At 39.7% G+C, this 16184-nt stretch overlaps 3 protein-coding genes across 4 annotated transcripts; 1 reads left to right on the top strand and 2 right to left on the bottom strand.

The window, feature by feature from the left end:
- Positions 1 to 587: 587 nt before the first annotated feature.
- Positions 588 to 3302, bottom strand: mrpl10 (mitochondrial ribosomal protein L10). The gene is made up of 5 exons (XM_037080982.1): positions 3179 to 3302; positions 2796 to 2965; positions 1921 to 2085; positions 1338 to 1482; positions 588 to 1130 (listed from the first exon to the last, which is right to left on the bottom strand). Exons 1-5 carry the CDS (start codon positions 3216 to 3218, stop codon positions 913 to 915), a joined length of 738 nt encoding a protein of 245 aa, XP_036936877.1. The 5' UTR covers positions 3219 to 3302; the 3' UTR covers positions 588 to 912.
- Positions 3303 to 3693: 391 nt separating this feature from the next.
- On the top strand, positions 3694 to 7193 carry pnpo (pyridoxamine 5'-phosphate oxidase). Of its 2 annotated transcripts, XR_005071766.1 has the most exons (8): positions 3694 to 4071; positions 4388 to 4512; positions 4600 to 4699; positions 4886 to 4939; positions 5040 to 5168; positions 5250 to 5320; positions 5833 to 6214; positions 7074 to 7193. XR_005071766.1 is itself a non-coding variant. In XM_037080981.1 (7 exons), exons 1-7 carry the CDS (start codon positions 3883 to 3885, stop codon positions 5996 to 5998), a joined length of 834 nt encoding a protein of 277 aa, XP_036936876.1. In that variant the 5' UTR covers positions 3694 to 3882; the 3' UTR covers positions 5999 to 7047. The 2 variants fall into 2 exon arrangements, 1 of the variants encoding a protein (XP_036936876.1); XM_037080981.1 differs by lacking the exon at positions 7074 to 7193 and having other exon boundaries at positions 5833 to 7047.
- Positions 7194 to 8164: 971 nt separating this feature from the next.
- prr15lb (proline rich 15 like b) lies at positions 8165 to 15280 on the bottom strand. Its single transcript, XM_037080984.1, has 2 exons — positions 15043 to 15280; positions 8165 to 9195 (listed from the first exon to the last, which is right to left on the bottom strand). The coding sequence occupies exon 2, from the start codon at positions 9166 to 9168 to the stop codon at positions 8830 to 8832; it is 339 nt and encodes a 112-aa protein (XP_036936879.1). The 5' UTR covers positions 9169 to 9195; positions 15043 to 15280; the 3' UTR covers positions 8165 to 8829.
- Between the last annotated feature and the right edge of the window lie 904 nt (positions 15281 to 16184).

Raw genomic sequence — 16184 nt, 5'->3', positions numbered from 1 at the left:
CCACTGTACCGTCTGTCCCTGTCAGAAAGGCAGGCCATTATAGACTAACTGACCCAGATTAACATGCTGTAATCTGCAGATTAACGTATCGGGATCTGTGACCACTTGTGTTTATTTGGCTGGAGTGCTTTTCATGATGCCACTTATGCTTTACAACAATGCTGCCGCTCTACTGTATTATACTGTAAAAATAAATAAATAAATGTTGCAGTGATTTAGTGGAATCCTCTGATCTTTTCCCACTAAAGTACAACTGCTAGAAATGTTACACATCAGTGTGTTTACAGGTCATTGGGAGTACTACTGTATGTGTGTATGTGAACGTAGTATAAAGCCTTTTGAGCTCCAGAGGAAGCTGCATGTAATCTGATGAACTGTCTCCAGTGATGACAATCAGTGGCTACATTGCATTGTGGGTGATGTAGGCATCCGGTTTGACAGGAAGACGAGTTAAGAAGAATTTGCAGTCTGTGTGAAACAACTGGGAAAATCAAGTACAAACATCATACACGATAACACTTAGAAACTCAACTTTTAATGGACGTCTAAGACTTCAATCCCAAAAAAAAATGAAACTGAGCAGCAAATTGTGTTGACATATTTTATTTACATGCGTCTTTATCCTTAAATAGAGGAATTGTTTGGGCAACACTGACGTATTTGCTGCATTGTCCTTTCAAGACTTAACTGAAAACAGTCGACTCTTCAGGCTACTTCTTTTCACAGAAGCCACAGTGCTCCGACGGGTGAATGTACACTTCACAGACTTCTTCTAATCTTAAAAATTTCCCTCAAATTTTGCTCTTAAATTGTAAGTAGACTGTAAAGTGTGCATCCAACACAACAGCCCGTCTTCATTTCAAGCAGCTGGAAAACTGCCAGGCAACAGTCCCAGTAACGTCCTGCGAAGCTCTACGTGGCCTCTTCTTTGCTGTCTGAGCTCCGCTGTTTGACGTACTGCTGCAGCAGAGCAGACAGGTGGGCCGGGTGGCGCTGCAGCATGGAGGCTGTGGCGGACGTCAGCATCGTCAGCCCGCTGACCAGTTCACCCTGCACGTCAGTCACCGACGGCAGTTTGGAGAAGCTCAACACGCCCTGCGCACTCAGCAACGTGTCCTCTACACAGGCTCCTGTTGAGAGATGAGCAGTGCAGTGGTGAACGGTTGATGTTAACTGCCTCAATCACAATTTGTTCAGTGCATTTTTCAGTTAATTTAATCTGTAGCAAACAAAACACCCTTTTAAATTCACATCACAGCATCAGTTTTCATGCCAAAGGGGCCTCTTTGGAACTGAATTAAAACTATTAGTCATGCAGACAGAGAAGATAAACGTACCCAGGAGTGTCATCTGTGGACTGGCCCTCAAAGTCGCCAGCATCTCCTTCGCCTTTGGCTCTTTACTGACAAACAGAACTGTCGGTCCGATGATCAGAGGAGTCATGTTGCAGTAAATGCTGTCCTTCAGGAATGACCGCATCACCTGACAAAGAGCAGGATTAAAGATTAGTTTAACCTTCAACGTTTAACTATTACACTTCACTAATATGCAACAGCTTTGGAGATGACACAGATGATAAAGAAGAAACTGTAACTAGTAAACAGCTACAGGTTATATGTTACAGCCTTTTCTGATGGCAGAGAATCATGTGGTTCCAGTTTATATATTGAAAAAAAAAATGCTAGATTATATGGTTTTATAATGGCGATATGAATGCACCACCATAATGCCCTTATGGCCTCAGAGATCACTGTTTCGTGTCTTTTCGTCATCGCTCTACCCCCTAAATTTCCCATCATCATCATCCCATTAACAAAAATAAAGTAACTTCACCTCAGCAAATTACAAAGAGGGAGTCAGATGAACCGCGTGCACGGTGAACTCCAGCCACAGAAAATATGAAAACTATTTCAGCATTACCTGGTTGGGGAAGAACTTGACGGTGATGCCATGTTTGTTGAGTCTGTTCCTCAGAATTATCATGTCTTCTGCGTTGCTGCCGTTGTTCTGGACCACAGCGATCATCTTATGGTCCTGGAACACCTTCTCTAAATCCCTCTTCAAAATCTTCATCAGAGGATGATCCTGGCAGAATAAATAAATAAATAAATACATACATACATACATACATACATAAATAAATAGTCTCACAGTGAAGAGGAACAAAAGTGGATTGGAAAGAGATACCGACATATTATTTAAAACCAGAAAAAGTGGTAGGTTGTATACTATTCAATGAGTGCTCGATGTCTGAAGACAATGGCAATGTTTTAATCTGAGGAGGGCCTTAAATTTCATTGTCTATATTTACTTGGTAATTCTGGGGAACTCGGTTTCTGGACTTTTTATTGAATTAAAATCTAGACTGTAGGTTAGTTTCTCTTATCAAACTGCAAACACAGCGTGACAGGCATTCAAGAGCGGTTACAGACCAAGAACAGCATGTATAGCACCTTTACAATACCATTATACAAAGATGCGCAGATAAACTGTATGATTAATGGTATGTGGACACACCTGTCTGCATACTTGTGATTGCTTTTTGTCTGGGGCTGTCTTTAATGGCTTGGACTCTGCCCTTCAGTTCCAATGCAACAACATCTTAATACTACAACTAACTGTGTTGTAATATTTTAGTAGTAAACAACAGAGTAAAACAAATAGTTAAAAAGCCTGAAACCACAGTGGAGCCTGTAGGTACAGCAGCAGGTTTATGTCAGTGTACACAAGATACTTAGCTTGACACTTATGACACCATGTAAGAAAAAGGAAAAAGGATGAGAATGGGATGTTACCTCCTCGACTCTTTTGGTTTGGGACGGGTAGGCGCCTGCGGGAGCAGCCTTTGGAGGAGGAATGTACCGTGTGACAGCCATGAGCTTCTGTTTGAGGATGTGCATCGGCTTCCTGTGGCGAGTCACGGACTTGGAGCCGTACCGGACACTCTGTGTCAGGGGGAGCCATCCTGAAAGAGAAGAAATCTGTCAGACACCAGCTAACGTTCAGCCCGATGTGTCTGAGGATGCTAACACACGTCGAGCCTGATCTGATAAAGCTGTTTAACTGCAGCACAGCTAATACTGCTAGCTTTAGCTTCTCCTAGAAAAGAAACGACAAAGTACCAACTCGCTACAGATAGATAACAACTCATAGAACTGCAGTATTTGCTATACATTACCCTGTTTCGGTAGTAATTTCACACACAAGGTCGCCGCCATGTTTGACGGCAAAAGCTGATTCAGGAAGTGACGACATAGCTAATGGTGCATTCAGAGCTACGTCGGCAAACAGGAAATCACCACAGATTATCTTGAAATTCAATTTAAAACGTTATCATGTTGTATATCGTAGATTCAGATACAGAAAGAAAAATTTAGCTAATTTATGATAGTTAAATCGGCTGAATTGGTGCTAGTGGCGGATTTTGTTTAGTTGGGCGAGCGGAGATGGCTTTTACATCTGGTTTGTTGATACTTATGTAACATGAGTTGTTTTTTTATTTAGATATACAATTTTAAAACAAGAAAATGGAATTTATAATCACTCCGACTGGCAGATAACCCACACATCGCATGGCTACAACTCCTTAGTTGGCGTCAACTGCTTTTCGTCTCATAAAAACAGACACGACGTGAATGCAGCGTGACGCTTCGACGTCATAGATGAGCGACGTGTAGTTTGTTTTATTTACATTTAGTTAAGTCACATCTGTTGTACATTTACGTCCAATTGTATTCTTGATTTAAGCTTAGATGTGGAAATAATAATTTTGAAAGTCTTCCAAACTGTTACATTTAAAAAGGTTATCTAGTTACAAAACCCTTTGCATAATATTTTACGTAAGGGGGCTGCGCGCTTACGTCAGGGTCAGTTTTGGTCAGCATGAGGCGCATACTCAGTGCAGCTGTATTAAGGCATATCGGTTTATTAGGTACAATTCCTCCCTCACATGCTTCTCTGACGGCGGGTCCAAAAAGGGTTTTTGCACTGAATTTCTACCGGAAATCAACGAGCGACGGCACAACCATGGACCTGAGTGACATGAGGAAGAAATACAAAGGAGATGAGGACGTAAGTGGCTTTTCTTACCTGTGTCAGGGTAAAATGTTCTTGCACATAAGCACTAAATCCACCGTCTTGACTGTTTAGCTGCACTGCTGTGATGATATAAGTAAGTGTTGAAGCCCTCACAGTGTGCAGGCTGCTGCTCTCGTTGTTTTAAATACTGTATGTGATAGAACTGCAGCTATGTTTTCATGCTCTCCAGATGTTTCAGACCTTGAACGACCTCTGGCCTGTCCTAAAAGCCAAAACATACCCTGTAATGTGTCAGTATGAGTGTGTGTTTCTCAGTGCATTTGTATTTAATTGGGTATTTTGTTCGCAGTGCTTCGAGGAGAGCCAGCTTGTATCTTTGGACCCAATCAAAGAGTTTGGAAACTGGTTCGATCAAGCCACCAAGTGCCCTGAAGTAGGCGAGGCAAATGCTATGTGCATTGCCACTGCCACCAAGTAGGTGATACCATCTCAAAACCAGAAATTGATCGTGTATTTTCAGTTTTTCACAGTCTAATGTTGGCCGTCTGTCTGCTTGTACAGAGATGGACGTCCATCTGCTCGTATGGTCCTGCTGAAAGGTTACAGCGACGAAGGTTTCCGTTTCTTCACCAACTACGAGAGCAGGAAGGGTTCCGAGCTTGTGAGTTAATAGTTCCTGGTTTTTTTTGGCTCTCTGTGACCTTATGTGACTTTAAATCCCCCTAAAGTTACTGTTATCGTTCTTATATAGTTCGATGATGTTTCTTTTTCAGTGCACTTGTTGCTGACAAAGTGATTTTAGTTTTTTATTTTTTGATCTCAACCTGTCTGATCTCTTTGTCCGCAGGAGAGCAATCCATATGCATGTTTGGTCTTCTACTGGGAACCTCTCAACAGACAGGTCATCATCTTTTTATGTGTTTATATCCAGTTCTTTGTAATGTATGAGAATATTTAAACAGATTCTCCCATAATAAATGTTTAATCATTCTGATGTTCAGATTCGTATTGAGGGAAACGTGGAGCGAATCCCCTTCCAGAGCTCCTGCGACTACTTCCACTCCCGGCCAAAGAGCAGCCAGATCGGAGCTGTTGTGAGCCGACAAAGCACTGTGGTTCCTAACAGAGATGTAAGAACCACAGTTACACACTGTTTAACTTGAGTAATACGAAAATGTGAAAGAGTCGATCCTAACTGGCTTTTCTTTTAGTATTTAAGGCAGAAAAATGCAGAACTGGAGGAAAAGTACAAGGACACAGAGGTGCCTATGCCCGACTACTGGTGAGCATTTTGTCACCCTTTTAAACTAAAACATCTTAACATGATTGAAAAAGTGACTAAACTTTAGTACATTTTCCTTGCAAGATTGCTTGCTTCACAATAAAATCAGTAGTGCTTCATTTTTGTCTTGTAAAAAGCTAGATGATCAGTCAACACTGCTCTGATGTCTGTCTGTTAGCTTAGTTTAGCATAGAGACTGGAAACAGGTGTAAACAGCTAGCCTGGCAAACAAAATACACTTAGCAGCGTTAAGCTCACTTAGTGTAACAGAGTAAAAAGAGTAAAATATTAAATTTGTCATTTTACAGGGAATTTTATGTTGGAGGTATTTAAGTTGCCAGGCAACCAGTGGATTCTCCAGGAAGTATCTGTTCCTGGCCAAGAAAATGATATCTGGCAGATATTTCTGTTTACTCTGACGATATGCGTTCTCATCTAACTCTTTGCAAAACAGTGAATAAGTATTTAGAGCGAAGCTTTTCTTAATGTTTTTAACTGTCCTTTTATAACAGGGGCGGTTACATCGTAAAGCCTTACCTGATCGAGTTCTGGCAGGGTCAGACCAACAGGCTTCACGACCGCATCGTCTTCACCAGGCCGAAGGATGGAGAGTCTGAGCTGGGAGAGTTTCAGCATCCTGCAGAGGGAGGCTGGGTGTACCAGCGGCTCTCTCCGTAAAGTCTACCTCAACGGACTGTCATATGCAGGGAAGGGAAGTTCATCTAGAATTCATCATCACTGATTTAAAAAAAAAAAAAAACTTTCCCTCACTTGAAGCTCATCTTCTAATGGAAACCTTTCATTGTTGGTGCTTCTGTGTGTAGGATCTACAAGCCAAACATCTTTGTGTCGTCTTTGAGCTTAACTGTAAGAAATCCGTCACGTCAATCACAGGTAATACGAGTTTCTTCAGAGGTGTGACACAACCTGATTGTGCTGTACAACCCAACGTTTTCCATGCATTATGCAAAAGATGCTGTGTGCTACACTGGAGTGCAAACTCCAGCTGGTTGTGTCAAATGATTGACAGAGAAGTTAGTTACTCAGCAGGGTTGTGGTTAACCTTCACAACATGCAAACTGTGTCTTATTTCTTGAAAAGCACAATCTGTCCACTCATCTGTCATCAGAATGATCTCATCTGTCCTCCACAGACGCTGCTTCATGTTGTTAATTTTCAGTGTTGGAATAACTAATAACACTTAATTTCACAGGTCTATAATTACCTAATAAGTTTAAAGAAAGCTGCCATTTATAGTTTTGGACTAATTGGAGACAAAGTTCTGAGACAGATGTTTGGGTTTAGTTGATTATGTTGAGTTTAGCAGCAGTTTTTTAAAGAATTAATCAATTTAAACCTGAATACAAACACTCAGTGGCCACTTTGAAGAAGAACAGAAAATTGTGTCCGTTTGACTTATAAAGGTACTTTCTTTAAAATACACACTAAAAGATCAGTGTTACTACATTATTCCTTTGGCCCTGACAGCATTTCATTCATAATGACGTGACTGTAGCGGTATTAGATGAAGACATTAAGTCTACCTGCCTTTTAATAATGAGATTAAAAGTGCTGATGATTTGAATAATGCCAACTATGATGTGTGTGTTATGTATGTCTTGTACTATCTGAGATGTGAGATTGTTGTTCATTTGTTTACTGAATGTTATTTTGACTTAAATTAATTGTGGAATAGAGCCGATATTAAAGTTTAATTTGTAACAGGAGACTGAGTGTGTGTTTTGTCCAGCAGGTGTCAGCAGCACAACACTCAAACAGAACAGAATGATTCAAGTTCAAGGTGTTCTCGGGCTCAGGTGTGCAGCACCATACTTTTATACTAACTTGAGGTACTTTTATCTTTTCTCTTGATGCCACTCTACTTCTTTTCCTTTTACACACAAAAAAATATGAAGAGCTGATGAAAAAATGATGATCAACTAAATGTAACTCCTTATGCAAGTGCAGCTGGAATGAGAAAATTAAGTGGCAACTTATCTGAGAATTGTTTGAGTCATTTTTCATGCAAAAGATATTTTAGCCTCTAAAATATGAAGATATGCTTCTACTTTTAATAATGTTGAGGTCTGTATTGTTGGTTGGACAAAAAAAAACATTATAAAGGAGTAACTGTGGGAGGATGTAGCTGCAATTAGCTAGCTAGCTTAGTTAGCAGTGCAGGTAGCAGTCCAGATTAGGGGCTTGGTGCACTTGAGTCCAGCACATGCAGAGGAATATTATGTTATCACATTCTGATGATAATTATAGTTAAAGGTACCAGAAAGTGCAGTAAAATTTGGCTACCTGTCAGAAAGGGGCAGCATATCTCAAGAGTAACTGGTAACTTCTGCTAACTGGATTGCTGTTAGCTGGCTAGCTCAGTTAGCCGTGCACCTAGCGGCCCAAAGCTGTCCAGGGACATGACAGGCTGGGGCTAGCTGGTTAGCATGCTAATCGCAGTAGATACCTCTGCAATACAAATAGATGTCATAAAGTTGCCGCGTTCTGTTGATGATTATAAATAACATTATTAAGTAATGTTTTAAGTACATTTACCTGATTATACTCCCACACTTCCTTAAGTTACAGAAGAATCTTCACCGCCACACACCAGCTGATTTGTGGAGAGTTCTTGCATTAGTAAAAACCACCTGTACAGTATCTGCTCTGAGTGTGTGACCTAACATAATGCTATATTACAACATGCAGGAGCACGGTACGCTGTATCAGATGTCAGTGTCTGCTTACTATCTCCATGTCAACAAACACACAGGCTCCGATGAAAAAACACACTCGTCTCGGTAACCCAAAACAAACACACTCTTAAATCATTGATCCACACGTTCAAATGGTTGTGACATAACCTCGTACTCTTTTATATTAACCCATCTTGAAACATTTATTAAAAACAAACTACATTTATTTTTTCATACATGTTCTTTGGGGGATTTTTTGGATTCCTGAAAAGATTATACAAACAGCATTTTTTTAAATTAATTTACCATCAACAATATTTTATACACATTGATTAAAAAGTTAAAAAGAAGTCTCTATTTGCTTTGGTCACAAAAATGATTAACAGTGTTTTGATTGTGTGCTAAGACATAAAAAAGGAAGTATGATTCCAAAACTTTTCATCCATTACAGTAAAAATAAAAACGTAGTTTACAATAATGTTCAATTCAGAAGGATGTTTTCATGAGGACGGGCAGAGTGACTTTTTTTTTTCTTCATGTCATTTCTGAAGATAAATAACAACAGCGTGAGCAACAGAAAGTGAGAAAAGAGAAGGAAAAATGTCTGCAGGACGTCGTTTAATGGTCGTCTGCTGATACCAGCTGTTTGTTTAGGTGTGAGTCCACTGGTTCCAGTATCGACCTGGGTGTGGTGCCTGGGTAACGAGTGTTTATCCAGCTTGCACATGCAGTGCCACATGGCTGTGCTTGTATGTGCTTCATCCTGTATGACGCTGATATATGACACTTTTGTGATCAAGTATGTGTGTTCTGCTATTTGTCAGTCTTGTTTTTATGGTTCTCGTCGCTGAGGTTGTTCTCTGCGAACAGATTTGGGTTCTCGGCCAGCGTGGCACGGACCTTCTTCTTCTCTTTGAAGCGCCCAGAGTGGGACACCTTGACGTGGCGGCCCTTGGTAGCAGATTTATCTACAATCTTCTCCAGTCTGGCGTTGAACTGGCTGTCCAGGTGGTCTGCAGGGGGGGCATTGTTGCTCGAGTGCTCTTTGTGTCCGGTGTTGCTGCCATACTCAGGCGGGATCTCGTACAGGACTTTGGGCTCAGATTTCTTCTTGCGTGAGAAGGTCAGCTTCCACCAGCTTGGGTCAGCCATGGCACCAACAGAGACTGGACGACTGACCTGAAGGGCACACACGCATAATTAGTGTGCTGTGGGGAACGTATCTCTAATTTACCTGTCATTAAGATAATAAAAGATAAATTAAATAAATCATGAGCAGAATGAGGAAGTTCCTCCTCAGCTTGCAGCTTTATTGCACCACATTTCAGATGTCTATTTCCTCAATAAATACAATTTATTGAGGGGATCAAATTGCCTCCCTGAAGTCACATGTAGCAACAGCTGAGGACACCAAGGCGATTTCCTCTGCAAGATGAGGAGGTTTTTACCCCACTGCCACACACAAATTACTTATAATGAGGTTCAAATTCTGATTTTATTTTTTAAACTATATATATTTAAATTGGAGCAAAAATATCAATTTCAACTACAAGAGGGATCCCCCACACAGATTCACCGTCTGTGTATCATGTTACTTTGACCTTCATGTAGGGAAATAAAATCTACTGAGAATACAATTTTCAACTTTTTTTAACAGCTTTATTTCTATTTCACTGTGTGTGTGTGTGTGTGTGTGTGTGTGTGTGTGTGTGTGTGTGTGTGTGTGTGTGTGTGTGTGTGTGTGTGTGTGTGTGCATTAGTGTCTCAATCCATTGTTTTCTGAAGTCCCACCTAAATCACTTGCATTTGATTTGTTTGAAATGTGCTGTACAAATAAAGTTTGTATCGATTGGCTGAACATTAAAAAAAACAAAAAAACTCCACAGTCACCTTGTTGTAATCTTGTAAATGAATACACCAAATAAATCTCACCATAAAATTTGTCCGAACAAAGACGATGGTTATAAAACCGCAACAGAACCGTCGCCATGACAACCGAGCAAAATACATCCACTCATCCGGAGCTTGTAAAAGGTTGAGTTTCAATTATTATTGCATTTTTTTTTTTTTTTATCAAACTGAGATAGTAAGTAAATAGCTAACATCATACAGAAGGTTTCACAGATTTATCCTCGTGGCAGTTAGTTAAAAATTTAGGGTTTTGGAGAATTTGGACTTTTGACCTCAGTGATTTTAAAATCCGGATTTCCCCCCCAAGTCCTGAACTGTTTGTTAACTTCAGTGCAATCTTACATTTACAAACACCGAACGGCCTTCATCAGCAGCATCTCTGCAGTGTCATTGGTTATGTAAGTGACTTAAACACAACCAGTGTCTCCAGTAAGTATTAGAGTTAAATATATAATTATTATCAGTAACGTGTACTCAAAGTATTATAAGTACAAATATTTACAATGGTGAAAAAATGGCTGCTGGTGTTGCTGTATTTCATATTGTTAGATTTTTGCTCATGCAATAATTTTCTGTTTATGTAAAGCAATACACCATATTAAAAGAAAAATGTAACTCATATTTCATATGCATAATGTTGATATGTAAAGTAACTACAGCTGTCAAATAACTGTAGTGGAGTAGAGGCATAAAGTTGCATGAAATGGGAATACTTAAGTACAAGTAAAGATATCTTGTTAAAATTTTATTTCTATGAAAGTAAAAGACACCCGTACAGATATTACTTGAGTAAAAGTCTTTTAAGTGTCTGATATGAATTGTAGTTAAGTATTGAAATTAACTTCTAATGAATGAAGTCAATGACTATTAATTTCAAAAGTGCAAATATAAGTACTCGTGCAGTACTTGAGTAAATGCACTTAGTTACATTCTATCACTAATTAATCTTCCCACAAACAACCTTTATTATACTTCATGACTGGTGCTGCAGGTGTTATTGATTATAGCTGATCCTGATGTTTTTAACTTGACGTCACTCTCTTATTATTGATCACCACAGACGTGCCGCTGTCCTCTCCCGTCTTCAGACAGCAGACACTGACTGTGGACGGACTGTGTGAGTACGAGGTGTTACCTGACGGGGGGGGAGGACACCTGACACTCTGCTCTCCCCTGATAAATTAATGAGCATCTGAGGAGTGTCCTCTGTCCCGCCCGTGTGATCTGATATGAAGTCAGTTTCGAGTGAAGAAGAAGCTTACGTGTGTCTTAATTCTGAACCAGGAGTCTGTTATCTAACAGCAAAGTGAAGCAGACACAAACAACCTCTGGATTATCTGTTTATGATTCCAGCTCAAGTCATTCAGATTTATGGCCACATGTAAACAGAGTTATCACTATACTATTACTATTGTGATTCTCTGTTTCCTGGTATTCATATTGCTAAAACAACTTCCTTATTGAATTAATACCGAGTCTGTGATGACACTTGACATTTTGATAATGTCAAGTGTCATAAAAAGCTTTATGATGCTGCTGTTTAAGTATAATTTGTAAAAAGGCCTAACATGACAGCACAAAACTCTTGTTTTTGGAGCATAATTAGACATATAAAGAAGTTTACTTGTGAAGATCATTTATCAAATTATGTGATTTGATTTGATTTGATTAGTTTTTTTGTCAAACTACTTTTTCCAAGGTCAACCTTGACCTTTCAGAGGCACCATCAGGAAATAATCACCAGCTATTTGGACAATTGATTTTTCGTTTCAGTTATTTTTCAAGCAAAAATGCCACAAATGTGAGAAATTGCTGCTTTTCTTGCTCCTAAATTACCACAAACTGATTATTTCTGAGTTTTGGAGTCTTGGTCTGACAAAGAGAGGGATTCTATTTTTTACAGTTTTACTTATTTTTACAGACCAAATGATTAATTAACTAATGAAGAAAGTAACTGCTAGGTTAATCAGTAACAACAATGATAAACAAAAACAAATTTAAACATGAGACATGAGACCCTGTTTCGGTTAAGGCTGATATAAGAATTTTAGTTGACAACATTCAAGTCAAACCACCAGAGTATCCGTTAACTGCTGATACATATAGCTGCAATTAGCCAGTTAGCTCAGTTAGCGGTGCAGGTAGTGCTCCTGTTAGTGTGCTCACTAATTCTACCAGGACTGGAGGCTCAGAGTGCTGAGGAAGGATTTTGTTTCTTATGCCTGCAGATTTATTTATTTTTTAAATATGGGTTTTAAACTTGGTTCAACTTGGAGCTCTGATGTATAAATAGCTTGTGAATAAAACGTAGCTTATAAAACCAAAGTTTATGAGTTTCACAAAGGCTGTGATTTCTACTTTATGAGGGTTGGACAGGAAGTAAATATTCTACCCACACGAATCCTCCTTTGGTGTGGTCATTTCACCGTGGAGCACCTATGCAAATACACCGTCCATGCCCTTCAGCTGAAACCCTCATCTTACTCTTATCTGAGGCATGTCGTGTGACGCACCTGGCAAGCAGAAGTTGTGCCAAGGTTCAGGAGAGACAGCGGGGAAAAAAAGTTTAGGAGAATTTTGATTTAATGTTGTGATGGTGTTGGATGGTATTTAAACATTGTTTACATCAGAACCCCTCAGCTTCATCGGTCTGAACCTCGTGTTACGTTTCGGCCCCTTGTTGCTTAATCACACTTATTTTCTGACCTGGCTGTTTACACACACCGTGGTCACAGGTAGTGTTTCCGACCTAAATGAACTTTTATGAGCTCTCCAGCGGCTGCTGAGGCCGAGCGATAGAGGAACTGTTCAAACAATTCATATTCAGTCATCATCTGCTCGTGCTGTCGACAAAACATTTCTGCAGCTTCACATCAAACCAAAAATCTAGCAGATTGTTGCAGCTCATTCGGCAAACTCAAAGTCACCAGAATTGATTTGAAAATGTTATTTACACCTTTTTCTGAGATGAAATCTTCCCTGTTGCTTCTAAGCTACAAGCGTTAGCATGAACCCAGTCGAGGATGTAAATAATGTCTAAACATTCAAATGGATTTGGGATCTTGTGGTTTTCGGAGACTCCAAGCTGTATGGAACCATTTTATGTTTTCTTTTTCAGATGTTTTTGGGGTTTTTTTTACATTTTTGAACAAGTCCCCATCTGCTTCAGTTGTTTAGGAGAATGCTGCAACTCTGTTTTGCTGTGAAGCTCCAGAAATGTCTTGTGGACTACGAAACGTCACCGAACTTTCCATCAGTGAGGCGACAATGACTGAATTTTCATATTTGGATTCCTTTTACTTCTCTAAAGGGAACTTCCTCGTTTCAAATCTTTTTCCATGAATTTCCCTTCTTTTCCAGCTAAATTCAGCAGCATGCTCGTGTTTAGTCTTCAACAAAAGACAGGTTCCTCTGTAACGAGTGTGTGCAGAGCATTAACATGGCGTTGTTGACTTTTCATCAGTTTCTGCAGAACAAAGTCGCTCTGACGGCTCGAGCAGCACTTTCACACCCGCCTTAAGTAAGAGACCGCGGCGGTACAATATGCACACATATTTCTTTTAGTATTCCCTGTTTGACTTAGATGTGACCTTTGAGACAAAAAGCCCTGTTGACATAAAGGAGGCCCTCTATAGTTCTCTTTAATAAGTTACCATGTATTCTGTTATGTGTGGTTGAGCTGCTCAGCCTCAGAGATCACAGCACGAAGGGAACACTGTGGCCACGTTTGGAAATCACTAACCAGCTGCAGAGCCTTTCTATAGCACAATGTTTGAGAGGAGGCTCCAAGGGCACCACGCGCTGTGCTGCCCTCATAATTGAGCCGCAGGTTCATTACATTCTCAGGTTTCATCTCTTGCGCCAGCTTCACTGTTGACCCGTGACAGCAGAGTTGAGAGAGTTGATGAAGAGTCCACATGTTCTCTTTTTCTGTTTAAGCGTCTAGATTGTGTGTAATTGTTTGCTTTGTGGAAGCAGAAATCAAAGAAATCAGACTTTTCTTTAAAAACCTTATAATTGCTAAATAGTCCTGATAAAGTCTTGAAAAATTAATCACTATATCATCTTTATTAGTTTGTGAAAGTCTGGAAATTAAGGGTGCTTTAATTTTCTTACTCAAACAGTGTAACCTGCTCAAACATCACACAGCATAGCAGTGACATCAGCTGGAATAGCCCGAGGCCGTTTTCTGATCCTGTTATTTTTTTTTTTTTTACTGCCTGGAGCCTCATTTTAGCTTTACTGGCAGAAAAAAAGATGTTAAAATAAAAATTTTTGTATGTAAATATTTCTCCCAAACACGTCATTGCAGCTGCATGATGCTTTATCACATTTAAAGGAAAATTCAAGGTGCTTTGTGTGTCGTTTTACACGTTTTCCCGACGTCCAACCTGACATATTTCATATTTCTTTAAAAATTTGGGCTCTACTTTAAAATTTGTAATGATTTTCTGTGGGTTTGTACAGTGTTTGTCAACACAACCTGCAACTGTAACGACGGATCAATCGTCTAGTCCAGCAGGTTTTAAAGACACCGCCCACCTGTCTCCATCTTTTAGCTCCAACCACAGATATTTTGATGAATCCATCCGAGTATTTTTTTTCTATCAACCATCAGTAAATACCATAGAAATGTCCATCATAATCACTCATAGCCCAAGATGACATGTTAAAATGTCTTGTTTCATTCACCAGACAGTCCAAAACCCAAAAATATTAATTTCTTTATAATGTAAAATAACAAAAATAAGAAAACCCTCAACTAAAAAAAAGAAACCCTCAACTAAGTTTGAAAATGGCAAATTAATTGACTAAATTTTCCAGCTGATGGTTGGACAGTGAAAGCACCAGCAAGGACAGCGAAGGAAATGAGTCCCGTTCCATTTCATTCTTTGCCCGACAAAGTCATACGTGTTGCATTTTATTTGTATAATTTGTTTACTGGATGCTTGTCAATAAGCCAAACCAATACTTCAACCATATAAGGCTGTGTTTACTGGATGTTGTTTACTGGATGTACTCTTATGCAAATGTGCATTCTGTCATCAAAGAAAACGTTCTGTAGCATAGTAGAGACATAAAACAGCTTTTAGGTGCACAAGTGTGTGTTTTTACCTTGTTGAAGACGAGCTGGTCGAAGGAGATTCTGTCAGATGTGAAACTTTCCCGCCATGCTGACAATTTCTTTACCTCCTCTGTGTTTTCTCTTTAGCTCTTCTTCTCAGGTGACCGTGCACAGGTGCAGCATCTCTCTCTCTCTCTCCCTCTGCCTCTCTCTTTCTCTCTCTCTCTCTCTCTCACCTTGTCCCTCTGTTCTCTCCACTCTACAGCACACACCCTCCTCAAACACACACACACACACCTAAAGCCAGCCCAGCTAAGTGCACGAGTGAGTAAATGTTGCAACCATGTGATTTGATGGGACCTTTTTTTTTTTTTCCAGCAAAGTCCACATCGAGATTACTGGCATCAGAGTTAATGTGAACTTGAGAAGTGAGCGACTTTCCAAACTGCCAATATATTCCCTTTTTATCAGCCTCCGTCTTGTTTTAATGTGGAACTTGGACGCAGAATAAAGAGTTTGAGTTTCACGTTCCTGTTACATAACACTAAAGGCAGACAAACAGATGGAGAGAAAGATCACCTGAATGAGGTGAATGTCCCTGATGTTTTGCATGGCTTGTGTAAAAGCACGGACAGTGAATGGATGCTTACTTTGCAAGTTTGGTTAACATTCAAATGACGTGAATTAGGCCACTTGAGAGGCACGACAGCAGCTGCTGTACATGCAGGGATATAATGGCAGTGTGAGAGTCATAGTATTGTGTTATTCTCTTGGTTTTCAGTGACATCATACAAGAGATTTGTGTACGGACTGATACAAAGAGCTGGATTCATGACAAACGGAAAGGTTTCCTTTAACTCGTTAGCAGGGGGCCTCATAATATCGAGGATTTGTTAGCAGGTCCACCAAAGACACATTTCTTGTCTAAACTCTGAATTTGTTTCATCTAAATAACTTCTCCAGGCCCAAAATATTTAAAATGATTCAATATTTCACAAAAAAAAGAAAGGATAGATAAAAGAAAAGTCCTGCAAATGAGATGTTTGCCTCCACTACAAATAATCATCTCATGACTCTTTCAGACCAAACCACTGACCTACACAACCAAGGTAGTTAATACTAGCTCCAACTTGACCAGCCACACCAGTGAAATACCACTCGGCCTACACAGTAAACACAATAATATAGAGAT

This window comes from Acanthopagrus latus, chromosome 20, assembly GCF_904848185.1.
Source record: "Acanthopagrus latus isolate v.2019 chromosome 20, fAcaLat1.1, whole genome shotgun sequence".
Classification (NCBI taxonomy): domain Eukaryota; kingdom Metazoa; phylum Chordata; class Actinopteri; order Spariformes; family Sparidae; genus Acanthopagrus; species Acanthopagrus latus.
The sequence above is the reverse complement of the archived record's forward strand: the minus strand, read 5'-3'. Positions and strand labels throughout refer to the sequence as shown.